The sequence below is a fragment of the Paroedura picta genome, chromosome 10 (assembly GCF_049243985.1).
Source record: "Paroedura picta isolate Pp20150507F chromosome 10, Ppicta_v3.0, whole genome shotgun sequence".
In the NCBI taxonomy this organism is placed as follows: domain Eukaryota; kingdom Metazoa; phylum Chordata; class Lepidosauria; order Squamata; family Gekkonidae; genus Paroedura; species Paroedura picta.
The window spans coordinates 49,887,965-49,902,627 of record NC_135378.1 but is presented as its reverse complement, the minus strand read 5'-3'; the positions used below and the strand labels follow the sequence as shown (position 1 = coordinate 49,902,627).

At 40.8% G+C, this 14,663-nt stretch overlaps 1 protein-coding gene across 5 annotated transcripts in view; it reads left to right on the top strand.

Annotated features, from left to right (window-relative positions):
• The window catches only part of MND1 (meiotic nuclear divisions 1), a 28,003-nt gene extending 16,191 nt beyond the window's left edge, over window positions 1-11,812 (top strand). For 4 of the 5 annotated variants that reach the window (XM_077300074.1, XM_077300069.1, XM_077300073.1 and 1 more), the window contains 2 exons: window positions 10,943-10,987; window positions 11,603-11,812. In XM_077300074.1, coding sequence (XP_077156189.1) covers window positions 10,943-10,987; window positions 11,603-11,709 — 152 coding nt within the window. In that variant the 3' untranslated portion in view covers window positions 11,710-11,812. Of the gene's footprint in view, window positions 1-3,322; window positions 3,376-10,942; window positions 10,988-11,602 lie in introns of all 5 variants that reach the window. The other variant, XM_077300071.1, reaches the window with a different exon arrangement.
• The last annotated feature ends 2,851 nt before the right edge of the window (window positions 11,813-14,663 follow it).

The window sequence follows — 14,663 nt, the reverse complement described above, 5'->3', positions numbered from 1 at the left end:
ATGGCAAATCTAGACAGCATCCTAAAAAGCAGAGACATCACCCTGCCAACAAAAGTGCGTTTAGTCAAGGCTATGGTATTCCCAGTTGCAATGTATGGCTGCGAAAGTTGGACCATAAGGAAGGCCGAGAGTCAAAGAATTGAGGCTTTTGAACTCTGGTGCTGGAGAAGACTCTTGCGAGTCCCTTGGACTGCAAGGCGAACAAACCGGTCAGTCCTAGAGGAGATCAGCCCTGACTGCTCTTTAGAAGGCCAGATCCTGAAGATGAAACTCAAATACTTTGGCCACCTCATGAGAAGGAAGGACTCCCTGGAGAAGAGCCTAATGCTGGGAGCGATCGAGGGCAAAAGAAGAAGGGGACGACAGAGAATGAGGTGGCTGGATGGAGTCACTGAAGCAGTAGGTGCAAACTTAAATGGACTCCAGGGAATGGTAGAGGACAGGAACGCCTGGAGGATCATTGTCCATGGGGTCGCGATGGGTCGGACACGACTTCGCACCTAACAACAACAACAACAACAACAATGTTGACAGAACATATATGTTTACAGAACATTCTCTGGCTTAACTACTGAAAATAAGTTGTATGGGATCTCTTGCAAAGTCAAGGCCACTTTTATAAAAATAATTAATTATCTGATGTCTGGAAGATTGAGTTTGCCACATGGTTGTTGTAATGATCAGCATTAACTTTTGAAGTGCTTTTCAGTAAATGCATGAAAATACTAAATGTTCCTGAGTCAGGATGATAAAGTGGATAGAGTTCAGGGTTAGATACAGATCAGTTCTCCCTGTAGGAAAGATGCTGAGTTGGCCTGGCCATTCATTATTTTTCAGACTAGCCTCCTGCACAGGATTGTTACGGAGCTGAATTTAGTTTCTGAACTCCTGGGAAGAAGGATTGGGATATTTTTAACAGCTAATAATAATAATGATAAAGGCACAACTGAATAGAAACGCTTCAGATTTAGTGTAATTGGTTGTTCATCCAGTTACACTTTCAGTCAGAGCAGAGTTTGCTCTCCAGCATGCTTCCTAGAGACTCATTCTGGTAGCAGCTTTGTGTAACAATATCATTGCAGGCCGTATCTGGGTTTTTTCTTCATAGGATAGGCCTGTCTGTCTCAGAATCACAGATATAGCAGTGACATTTACTAAAATATTACATTTTTGTTCACAGAAGTTGATGCATTTAGGGTAGCTGCCTCACTCACCATTGTCAGCAGGGATAGTATAGGGCAAAATACCTGCACTTCTGGCAGTGCCCAATTTAAAATACATTGTGTGACTTGATCGATAGTGCACCTGTACTTTTGCTTTGAGGGAGAGATGCTTTCTAAGCGTTGTCTTTTGGGGGCGCAAAAAGCCTTTACAGAAGACTGATTTTGGTAACTGTCTGTTACTATTGTGTCTTCAGTTAAATCCTTGCAACAATTTAGTTGTGAGCATTAATTACATAAGCTTTGCTTTGACCCCACTGGGAGGCTTTCTGCAAAATGAAGGAAATGTATTAACAATGTTTCAGGTGCTGTGATACACAAGAATGTTGCAGAATTCTTTTAAAGACTACTGTATAGCTGTGGCTATTCTATAGCGCTGCATTCTTAATACATTAGGTCTTTGTGAGCCTGTTTTTTTTTAGAAAAGTCTGTCAAGTCCCATCAGTGCAGGCTTCCCTGTCCCTTATGGAAAGGTCAGACTGTCAGATCTCATCAGTACACAAGTACTGTCTCTCCGAAAAGTGTCTGATAGGGTTTGTCAGGACTAAGTAACAAAAGACTTCTGTCAACTCCACACAAATACATTGTCTACAACTGTGCACCAGGCTTAGTTGTACTGTCGGGCAGTGCCCACACACTATTGACCTCTTTGGTTTTTTGTTTAATAAAAGAGCTTTTGCTTATTGCTCGGCTCCACAGTCAGCAGTTGAAGATGTATTGTAAATTTGTGGTGCTTTTTTTTTGAACATATTCTTTTCTTATAGCAGTTCCCAATCATTTCCATGTAGCCCCCTTTGAGATTTTTTTTTTGGTATGGACAATAGAACAACATGGGCAGAGCAGCCTCTCTTGAGGATCTCACATTAGCAAAACAAACAGCACAGCTGGCTTTGCTTCCTAAGCACCAGAAAAACTATTGGGGGGGGGGGCTTTCTTCCCTGATCCTGTACAGAGCAACTCAGCAGTTGAATGGATGCTGATCTGTGATCCATTGCACAGCTTATTTATTTAGGAGACTTCTGTGCTGCCTCTCCAGAGTCCACAAGTGCAGCATTTGGTATTGTCACAGGATTTAATTTCCAAAGAACATCAGATTTCTTTCATTTTTCCTTTTTAAAAGATTATTGTTCCCTACAGCTGCAACAATTAAGTTCCTCTAAATAGAACTTGTTAAAATCATTGAAGCCAGATTAGGAGTTCCAGTAGTCATTGCGTGAAGGTTTTGGGTGATCTATATAGTTCCCAAATGTACAGTATGTTGGAAACATTTGAATATATACGCCTGATTAATCCGTTTGTATAATGGAACTTGACTATTTTGAGAGCCAGCTTGGTGTAGTGGTTAGGAGTGCGGACTTCTAATCTGGCGAGCTGGGGTTGATTCTCCGTTCCTCCCCCACATGCAGCCAGCTGGGTGACCTTGGGCTCGCCACGGCACTGATAAAGCTGTTCTGACTGAGCAGTAATTTCAGGGTGCTCTCAGCCTCACTTACCTCACAGGGTGTCTGTTGTGGGGAGAGGAAAAGGAAGGCGAATGTAAGCCAATTTGAGACTTATATATATAAGAACCAACTGTTATTATTATTATTTTATTTCTGAGTCAGGACAACTTTGGCATAGATTTTAGAATGGGCAGGGTCCAGTCCCCAGTGTCCATGTAAAGGACCAGGTAGATAGGTGTTATGAAAGATCTCTGCCTGAGATTCTGGAGAACCCCTGCCAGTCTGAGTTGACAATACTATCCTTAATGGTCTGACCAGTGATCTGATTCAGTATAAGGTAACTTCATGTTTTCATGTGGAGGAACCACATTACATAGAGAGTTGATTGGTGCTTTTCAGATGTAATTCTAGCAGGTTACCCAACCTTTGCAATATACACTGTCCATAGTTATGCATAGGTACAGCATATTTGTATAACGTATGCTTGACACAATGAAATGTGACTCAGTGTTTCCAGCAGAGGATCCCTTAGAGATGGTTAGCTGTCCTCGCTCCTGCTGAATGAGATCTTTTGACCTTATGCTGAACAGGGGGCAGGGGAGTTATTGGGATTATATCACCATATGAATGTTTTAAATGTTACTGTTGTATCTTTTACAGGCTTTAGGAGCATTATATTTTTTCAAGTCATTGTAAACCGCCACGAAACTATGGTAAGCGGCGGTATATAAATGTCTAAATAAATAAATCGTGTTCTTCTTACTGTGCACACATCTTAATAAAATAATGGAAATACTCTTGCGGCACGTACTGTAGATTGGGAGATTCTGGACTGTGGTAATATACTAGATTCAACTATATTTTGTAAGAATAGACAGTTGGGGAGGATATCCTTTTTTATTGTGGGATGGTTTACAAGCATTAAGATATCCAGTGAGCCAAGAAGATGCTCGATCTATAGAAGTCAACATTTTCTAAGTTCAAGGAAGGGATCAGTTGGAGAGAGTCAGTTATGAATCCAGGTAGTGATTCAGGCAAAAATCCAAAGGAGATTCCAAGAGGAAAAATATATGAAGCAGGTCTGGGGTCATCAAGTAAACTAGACTCTCAAGGCCAAACCTGAAGTAAACTAGACTCTCAAGGCCAAACCTGAAGACAAGTGAAATGATGATACAAGTCTCTCATATAGGGGCAGGAAATAAAAGAAATTTTTTTAAAATTCTTCCCAGGCCAAGAGAGTGGTGGGTGAAGTTAAAGCTAAGTCAGAAACTTTCTGATTGGTCTAGTGGGGACTGAGGAGTACCATTTGCTGTGGAAAATTTTGCAAATAAGGACAGTAGGAAGGAGGGTTAGAGAAAAGTCATGGCAATGCTTTTTTGTTGATAAAATGAATTTATTGGGTATTGTTTTAAAGGTATCCATCTGGGAAGTTTTTCAGGGTATCTTGCTCATTAATATTGGTTGTACTAATTTTAGCAAACTATATGCTAGAAGCTTGCAGCCTGATGGCTCATACTGGTCCAAACTACTTCTTGTTTTGTAAATTTAGCTGCTCTTTCTGTCTTAACACATTGATGCTTTTCTCAAGGTCAAGAGTTTGAGGTTCCTGTTTTTCAGAAGTCTTCATTATTACTGCGACTGGTTTCACAAAATAACATGCTAAAAATAATCCAGAATTAATTTTCTGTCAGCCAAATAAAACTTTGCTACATCCCCACTCTCAGTGCTGCCCACTGGTGTCCACAAAATGGTGGTCCTGGGAGACATGAGACCCTGAGGAAGAGCACAAGGATCTGAAATAAGAAGGGGACTTCGTAGAAAATGCTAAATTCAATCTGAATTCAGCCCAAAGTGTTTGAATGTTTCATGCTGGATGTTCAGGGAGGAACATGCAAAAATCCTGTCTGTAAAACCTTCAGCACAGGTAATGAAGTCACATTTGGTTAGAAATGCTGTCTTTTCTTGGTATCAGTGATATTATTCAGTTTTTCCCTTCACAACCATTGTTTTTTTGTTGTTGCTTTGTGCACAACCTGGCAGATGGGTTGAACCATTTCTGCTTCAGAATTTTTAAAAAATACTGTGAAATCTTGTTATATCATTGCTTATGGGTTTCACTGCTTAAAACCAGAACTTCCTCCTCCTGAACTTGATAAAGGCCCCTTCAGTTTCTCTTCTGACAAGTAACTTCTTACCACATCCTACCAAAGTGACCATACTGAGATCTGGAAAAAGTATAGAAAAAATGTTGGCTTCCATCATAGTTCTACTAAACAATTTTAATTAGTGGCAGACTTTCTAACAATATCAGACTATGTCTATCCACCTTTGCCCAGACTGCAAACCTTGGCATAATACTTAGAATTTCATATTTGTTTCCTATTGTTTTGGATACTGTCTAAAAATTAGACATTCCATTAACTTAAAAACAAGGCTAGAAAGAAATTGAATTATCTTCTTGGATAAATGTTACATTGATTTCAAAAGGTAAGACATTTCCTATTTACCTTGCAGTGTTAGGAGAGTCAGCTTGGTGTAGTTGTTAGGAGTGTGGACTTCTAATCTGGCAAGCCAGGTTTGATTCTGTGCTCCCCCATATGTAACCAGTTGGGTGACCTTGGGCTCACCACAGCACTGATAAAGCTGTTCCAACCGAGCAGTAATATAAGGGCTCTCTCAGCCTCACCTTCCTCACAGGGTGTCTGTTATGGGGAGAGGAAGGGGGAGGTGATTGTAAGCCGCTTTGAGACTCCTTTGGGTAGAGAAAAGCTGCATATAAGAACCAACTCTTTTTCTAGAAATTGGTACAGATTTTTCTGCATTTTCAACAGGAAAAGTACATTCTAAACATCTTGTCAGCAGTAAAATGAAGTAGATACATTAATTTTTAAAAGTACTTTGTAGCTATGTGCCATTAAGATTCAAACTAGAGGTATATCAATCTAGCATTACACTGAATATATTTTAAAACGTGAGTGTCTTTTATATTGAGTGATAAATGTGTATATTCATTTATGCTACAATTGGAGAGAGCGAATTTAACCAACTGGTTTTGGAATTATTGTTTTCTGTGTTTTACTTTCTGTTCAACATGTAATATCCTTTCAACTTGGTTTTTGTAAACTAGAATGTTTTGTGTTCTTCCAAATTGTTGTCCATAACACAGTTCGGGAATTTGCATGTGAAAGCAATATTGGGAGTTACTATTGAAGCACAACTAGACACAGCTCTTCCATACTTCTAAAGTGGCAGCTGTGTGAACTTGATTAAAACTCGATTGTCTGTTGGTGCACTGACTAGATATATTTCATGATTAAAAAAAATAAATTCACCCTTCTTGGTACACCAAACCATTCCTGTGAAACTTTTGCTTTAAAAATGCTTCTCTACCTAGATATTTTGGGAACAGAACCTTACCAAATAATTCTGCAGTAAAATGGCTACAATTCTCTTCACTTAAACAGAATGCATATATGCAATTATATTTTACTGTCAGTTACCCACACACACAGTATCTTTTCCAATTCATAATCCTAACATACAAATGAGTATGACAAAGACCGATGAACTCAAGACATCTTTAGTATCATGTCCTGCTTAAAATGTGAATTCACTTTATACCCACTTGGAATCTTACAAAATGTTGGCAGCACCTTTTTGGGAGGAGGGGGGGATTAGTTGTAGAAAGAGTCTCTACAATTCCTCATTTTATGCCATAGAGCAGGGATCGTCAACCCCTGGTCCACGCCCTGGTACCAGGCCGGCGGCAGCCACGCCTACCTCTCCCCCTCACAGCGAGAAGCTCGCCAGGCTGCAAGTGAAGCGGCCGCTTCGATCGTGGCCCACCTAACTTCTCGTTGTGAGTGGGGGAAAAGGCAGGCGCGGCTGCTGGCACGCCGGTGGACGCAAATGCACATGGGCGGAGCTGCCGCGCATGGTGTTTGCGTCCCCTGCTGGCACAAGCGTGCATGCGCAGCAACAGTGCATGCGTGTTTGCACGTAGCTTCCACATGTGCGCGGCACCCGGGCCACCGGCTCTCCCCCACCCCCGGAGGTGGTCATCAACAGCAAAAAGGTTGGGGACCACTGCCATAGAGAACTAAAAACAGGGCATATATTGACATGTATTTTAAAAAATGAATTAACTTTGCTCAGGGGTAGAACTTGGTATACTCTAAATGTTCATGTTGCTGACAGAAATATTTAGTACAGAGTAACTTACCCAAATTCTCCTTCTGTGCATGTAACAGCAATTAATTTTGTAAATTAAGTAATCCTTGTCTACAGTACAAACTTTATATTACAGTAAATGTTTTATATTGTTTTAATTTCTTAGCATTCCTGTAGACAGGCTTTATGCCATGCATTGACCACTGCCAAAGAGTAATTCTAGGCAAGCACTGGCAAGACATAGAGGTGTGTGTGGGTGTGAGAAATACGACAGATCTTTCAGAGTTACAGTATGGGAATCTCTCAGTCTGTATGTGTTCCAGTGGGATAAAGGAGAGCTGAAAGACACTTGCCTGCTTCATAAAATGTTCATAATTCTTCACATTATTTGAAGATACAGTATGGAGCCATATTTTAAGGAGTATCTTTGGCATGTATTGGACAAAAGTACACCTCTTTAAATAATTTTTTCCTTGTACTTGAGGTTTCCTTTTAGAACTCTCAAATTGTACATTATAGTAAGTTTTGCAGCTTTTTGATAGTTGCTAACATAATGATTTATATCATAATGTATCATAATGTATCATAATAATTTATACAATGCTGGTCAGTTAGCCAAGTCAGGGATAAAAAAAAACTAGGGATGCTGTGATCTTTACCACAGATTAATTTGACAGGTGAAATTACCATAATGTAAAGTGACCTGATTTTAGGATTTGCTCTTTAGAAATGCTGTCTGAAAGCTCTGCCCATGAGGCTGGGAGTTCGATCCCAGCAGCCGGCTCAAGGTTGACTCAGCCTTCCATCCTTCCGAGGTCGGTAAAATGAGTACCCAGCTTGCTTGCTGGGGGGTAAACGGTAATGACTGGGGAAGGCACTGGCAAACCACCCCGTATTGAATCTGCCATGAAAACGCTAGAGGGCGTCACCCCAAGGATCAGACATGACTCGGTGCTTGCACAGGGGATACCTTTACCTTTTTAAAGGCAAAGGTCCTGATCTTTGAATATTCTACCAGCTGAATCCAATTGATCTGCTCCCTCCATTGTATAGGCGCAAATAAAACAAGAACAATTACATAAAACCAAAGAATGGGTCAAACACAATGCCTAAAAGTAGAATCAGCTGCATTCCTCCTTCATAGGAGTAAGCCTCATTAAATGAAATAGGACTTTTTTCCTGAGAAAATCAATCTAGAATTCCACTCCCAAGTCCCCAAGGTTTGGAACAATAGCCCTGAGTCTAGATGACAGTCCCTGAAATAGAAATGCTTTTCCAGGGCTGTTTTAACCTTCCTGACCACCCCTAAGCAGGTCTACTTAATTGCAAGTTCCCTTTTATCCAGTGAGCTTGCTCCCAGGAAGAAGGATTGCTTCCTGATATTGTTTGCAGAGGTCATTCTTGATTTCCTTCCATTTTTAAAAGAAATTTTCTTCAGTAAACTTGCATAGATTTGCTGTGTACAGTCTTTATTAGCAGAGTTTATTAGTATAATGTATAGAAAAGAAAATTAAAAAACTGAAAGAAATCTAACTAGATGGTATTACCTAGTGGTTGGGTTTGGTGTCACTTTCTCTGCTTCTGACCAAGGAATATGGAATTGTGGCTGGGGCAAGATCTTCAGCCTCCTGGGTCCATCACTAAGCAGATCTACTCGGAGAAAATAACAATGCAGTAATGACAGTTTGGGCTGTAATGGACAATATGTATGCTTGAAAGCAAGTGTGCGCAAGTTGTAATTAAGAGACAATCCTAACCCCAGTAGTTCAAGTGTCCCTAATATGAACTGCCTGTGTTCTCTAAATGTTTTCGTACATAATGTATGAGAACACAGGCAGTTCATATTAGGGACACTTGAACTACTGGGAGTTAGGATTGTCTCTTAATTACAAACTGCAAATACGTCACTGATTTATTGATGGCCAGATCAACTGATCAGCAAGCCATTTGCGGGTGTTGGACAGGGAGAGGCAGGCATTATACAACTTGCGCACACTTGCTTTCAAGCATACATATTGTCCAGTTGAGTTGGACTCTGGGCAATCCAATGGCACACCTACTGCCACGATTTCCAGTTTTGTACCACTTCTTTTAGTTGTGTAATGTTCTGGCTGGTGTCCATCACGTACAACCACCACATTCTTTGTCAGCCTGGTTTCCTTTCTCCCACTAACCAATCCTGGCATAATTGCTTTCTCCAATGAGTTGGATTGCATGATATGGCCAAAGTAAGTGAGCTGGAGTTTCGTGATTTTGCCTACTAGTGACATATCAGACATATCAGGAGCCAGTTTGGTGTAGTGGGTAGGAGTGCGGACTTCTAATCTGGCAAGCCAGGTTCGATTCTGCACTCCCCCACATGCATCCAGCTAGGTGATCTTGGGCTCGCCACGGCACTGATAAAACTGTTCTGACCGAGCAGTGATATCAGCGCTCTCTCAGCCTCACCCACCCCACAGGGTGTCTGTTGTGGGGAGAGGAATGGGAAGGCGAGTGTAAGCCACTTTGAGCCTCCTTCGGGTAGGGAAAAGCGGCATATAAGAACCAACTCTTCTTCTTCTTCTTCTTCTTTATGGGTTGTAGAATTTCCTCATTTGTGACTTTTTCCTTCCATAGAATCCGCAGAAGCCTTCACCAGCACCAGAGGTCAAACAAATTGATTGTCTTGATTGTTTTTATTATCCAGCTTTCACAACCATAAGTGTCTATTGGAAAACCGTAACTAATCTACATTTGGTAGTCAGGCTTACGTCCTTGCTTTTCCATGTTCAGTTCATGGTCATCCTTGCTAAGTGACCCAGAGCAATCTGACATTTTATTTCCATACTGCATTGCCAGTCTCATAAATTTGTGGTCTAAGAAGAATGAATTCTTGAACACATTCAGTCTCTTCACCATCAATTGTTATTGTGACATATCAGTTTTTTGCAGTGGTTGTTATTTTTGTCTTTTTAGTGTTTAAGAAAAGGCCACATTTCTTGCTTACTTCATTGACCTTTGTAATCAACTGTTTAAGGCCTTTCTTAGTTTCTGATAGGAGGGTAGTGTCATTAGTATACCGAAGATTATTTATATTCATTTCTCCTATCTTAAATCCAATCTTTGATTATTTGAATTCAATCTCTCTCATAATGATCTCAACGTACAAGTCAAACAGGAATGGGGAAAGAATACAATCTTGGCGCATTCCTTTCTCTGTTTTGAACCAGTCAGCGTCAACAAATGGTGTACATACAGTGGCTTCTTGGTTTGCATAGCGTGACTGTATCAGTTTGATCATATGCACTGGCACCCCCAAATTTTGTAGGGCTTCCCACAATTTGTTGTAATCAACACAATCAAAAGCTTTCTTGTAGTCAATAAAGCAGATGTAGACATCCTTCTGATAATCCCATGATGTTTCCAAAATCCAGCACAAATTTGCTATGTGGTCACAAGTGTCATGACGCCATCAAAAGCCAGCTTGAACATCTGGTAATTCCCTTTCAATGGTGATTGTTATGCATCATTGTATGATTTTAAGCAGGATCTTACTAACATGAGAAATGAGGGCTGTTTTATGATAATTGGAACAGTTTTTTTGAATTAGCCTTTTTTGATAATGGGATGATCACAGATCATTTCTACTCCTCTACTCCTATAACACTATGGACATATCAGTTTGTTCCTCATATCCTCTATTGTCATTTCATTGTTTTCTAGTGATATAGTAACATTGTGCTCTGCATCCTACCTAAAATGCTACACATGAGCAGTTCTAGTTCCTTGCTTATTGTTGATAGTGCTTAATGGCTATCCCCTTTGGCAATCCCCTTTGGGAATGGTGGTATAGAAATCTAAATAAATAAATAAAATTCAATGTCTACTCATATTGTTTGTATCAACTTATATTGTACTTATGGATTGTTATTGATTTACTCTCTTTTGAGTATCAGGAAGAAAGGCAGACTAAATATGTAGTAAATAAAGTAAATATTATGATTGGTTGAACATTAGCTGGAGTGTAGTAAAAATTTCTGAGCTGATAGAAAAATGAGAATCATTCTGTATATGTTCACAAAACTAATATGGCAGTATGACCAATAGTTTATTTTTCTTTTCTTTTTCCAGGCCAAACAAATAAAGTGGCTAAGGAGGCAGCCAACCGATGGACAGGTATGTCTCTGTTTATATACCTTAGCAGCATTCTTGCCCATTCTCTGAACATTAAATGGAAGAAGCAACAATTTATAAATGTTATAAATGTTTAGATTGTCGCCTAAAATGCAAGGATTTTGGCAACTAATGAGTTGCTTGCTTTAGAGTTTCATGATATTATTATTACTATTTAATTTCTATACCACCCCTTCCAAAATCTGCCATTGGCAAAAAAAGTAGTAACCCTAGTTAGATAAAACAAAGTACAGTATTTGCTGGCATATAAGACCACTTTTCCCCCCTGAAAAACATGCCTCCAAGTGCGGGGGGGTCATCCTATACGCTGGGTGCACTTCAGTTGGGATAGACATAGCTGCCCATAGTGGCCTCCCGATGCCTAGCCACTTCATTCTACATACCATCCAGTATCTCGCGGTATCCAGCGCAGCCACGGCGGGTCATCAGCGTGGCTGCGGCAAGTATCAGTAGCGAGACTGGGGTGCCAGCCTTTTCGGGGTGACTGGCCCGTTCTGCTCGGCGGGAAGCAGCGGCGCTCCAGCCTGCCCCTTGTCTACGCAGAGCTTGAAAGCAGAATCTTCTTTTAATTTACATACAGCTTCACTTTGTCCACAGATAACATCTTTTCAGTAAAATCTTGGGCAAAAAAGAAATTCGGATTTGAAGACAGCAAAATTAACAAAACATTTGGTATTCCAGAAGACTTTGACTACATTGACTAAAGGTGGCTAGTAAATATCATTCTGTTCAACTGTGCAGTTTCTTTTGCTTTTTCTAAAAAGTTGGTTACTGTTTGTATTTTGGTAAATAAAATTTGAAAGTCGATTTTCAGTGTGACTTTTCCTTTCTCTTCCTGATCTTCCTAGTCCTCTATCACAGGGGTAGTCAACCTGTGGTCCTCCAGATGTTCATGGACTACAATTCCGATGAGCCCCTGCCAGCAAACTGGCAGGGGCTCATGGGAATTGTAGTCCATGAACATCTGGAGGACCATAGGTTGACTACCCTGCTCTATCAAACTGATCTCTGGTAACAGGGATGTTTCAGTAGTATAGATTATAAAATATGGAAGCCTTGATTATTTTTCTGGCCGTATGACAAAAGAAACGGGGGAAGGTGGTCTGGGGTTCCAGAAATAATGTCTGAGGATCCATAACATCAGATGACTTAAAGGCTATAAATGAGATTAATGCTTATTGTAGTTTGTTACTATTTCACAAAATCACCAGACAAGTTATTATTTATACAATAACAACAACAACAACAATAGCTTTTTCAAACAAGGATTCTGAAGCTGTGATTCTATATGAGAAGGCACGAGTGGCTTCTTTCCCTAGTGATGGATTTAAACTCTTTTTGAGATTAGTCCCAGTTTCTGAAAGCTTATTACACATTTTTTTTCAAATGTATTAATTATTTGTTCAACTTGCATTTCAAAATTTGCTGAAAGTCAGTGTATGTCAACAATTCCCCATACCCTATTTTAATATTTTATAAAACATAGGTGTTAAAATGAATGACACTATGTGTCCAATAGAAAGCCTTTTCAGACTTATTGTATTTAGACATAAGAAGAGGCAGAACCTGCAGCAAAGAAATGAAAGCAGCTGATCTAAACCTGCTTATGCGTATGAAGCAAGGCAGGCCACCCACCAACAACCCACACCCGTTTCTTACCTGGCTCCCACCTCCACCTTTCTTCATAGCTGCTTTTGCATACCAAGCAGTGATTTTGGTATCTTTGGTCTGCATGTACTAGTTTGGCCAGCACGAGTTTATGCACATACTAGCAACCCACCACAGAAGGCAGATACTTAAGATATGTGTGCATGCACATCTGCATACCTCTGTAAGGTGGGGTACTGGAGAGCACACACAAGTTCCAACTAGATCCCTCACCATATTCTTGCTCTTCACATATTTAGAACTACAATGCAAGCAAAGCAGCAACTGCTGTCGTGAAGGAGATGCAAGGGGGAAAAAATGACTGATTAAGATAAATGGAAGGAATTCAAGGAATGGATCTCTTCCCCTTCTTCTTTCAGCACTGTGCACCCTCCAAAACCATTTAATCTACACAGCTGTTTCTCATGAAGAGCATAAATCCCCTCCTTTCTGCTCTTCACTAACAGCCACAAACTGCACCAAAATTTGTTGAAGTTTGTGGTGGTTATTTAGTTCATGGACATCATTTTGCAAATCACAAACCAGCCAGTATTCATCAGTTTGTCAGCCAGTTTGTGCACATCCCTATTCCTGACCGCCTCAGGCAGGCAGATCCTGCAAACAGTATGCTTGATTGCAGAAAATATAATCAGAATTATTAGGCACATAGAGGAACAAGGTATGGCTTCTGCAAAGTGAAGTCCTGCCTCACCAACCTTCCCAGGTCTGTTGCGAAAGTAAGCAAACATGTATCTCATTTATTTTTAAAAGCTGTTTATTAACTATTCCTGATGGAAGTCAAGGTAACTTACAAACATAAATAATAAACAATAAAATTAAACAAAGCACTTAGGATAAAATACATTAAAAACTTAAAACCAAAATTTACTATAATTCTCAGGACTGCCACTAAACCTATCCAAATACTGCTACTAAACTTGATGTAGTGATTAAGAGTGGCAGCTGCTAATCTGGCATATTTGGTTTGATTCCACGCTCTCCTGCAAACAGCCAGCTGGGTGACCTTGGGCTCACCACAGCACTGATAAAGCTGTTCTGACTGAGCAGTAATATAAGGGCTGTCTCAGCCTTACCCACCACACAGGGTGTCTGTTGTGGGGAAAAGGAAGGCAAGGCAATTGTAAGCTGCTTTGAGACTCCTTCGGGTAGAGAAAAGCAGTGCATAAGAACCAACTCTTCTAAATAGGACTATTCAGCTACCTCCTAAAGCTCTTCCAGGTACATCCATAATGTGGCTGCCACTGAAAAGACTGTGTCTCATATACCCACCAAATGAGCTTCTTTGATTGCACAGGCTAGCAACAGTAACTTCTGCATTTTCTTGATACAGCTTTAAGGCAATAAATCTACCAACAAAGATTCTCTGGCAGGGGCTTGTTCCCTGCCCCCTCCTTACCTGCTGGCTAGGCTGGCCCCGCTCTCTGGAGGGTGGGGGTGGCTTTGGAGGCATAGCAAAGGCCAGCCCAACAGCACACAGCACTGAGTCCTGCTGTGCTGGCCCTGCCCCCATGAGTTTCCCAAGTCTGCCCCCACCTTCCGGAGGGCAGGGGCAGCCTCAGAGACATAGCGGAGGCTAGGCCAGCCTAGCAATGCACAGTGCTGTGCGTTGCTCTGCTGGCCCCACCTCCACCAGTCTCTTGAAGCTGACCCCACTCTCCGGAGGGCGGGAGCAGCCTTGGAAGCGGTAATGATGCCAGAGCACGGATCATGCCTCAGTGCTCTGGTGCCGCTGCCCCTGTCTATTCACTGGCACGGACCCTGGGTGTGGGACTATGGACGTCAAGTCTGTAGACTTCCGTTTGTGGGACCACGCCAGTAGATGTTCCACATCAACAAATTACTTGATATCCCTTTGGATCATGATAGTTAAAAAGAAATTTAATTCCTAAAATTGTTTGACAACAGTATCTTCTATAAAGCCCAATAAAATGATTAAAGAGAGATCTTTAATTATATAGCCACTATTTTAAAAAACACTAGAACTATGGCG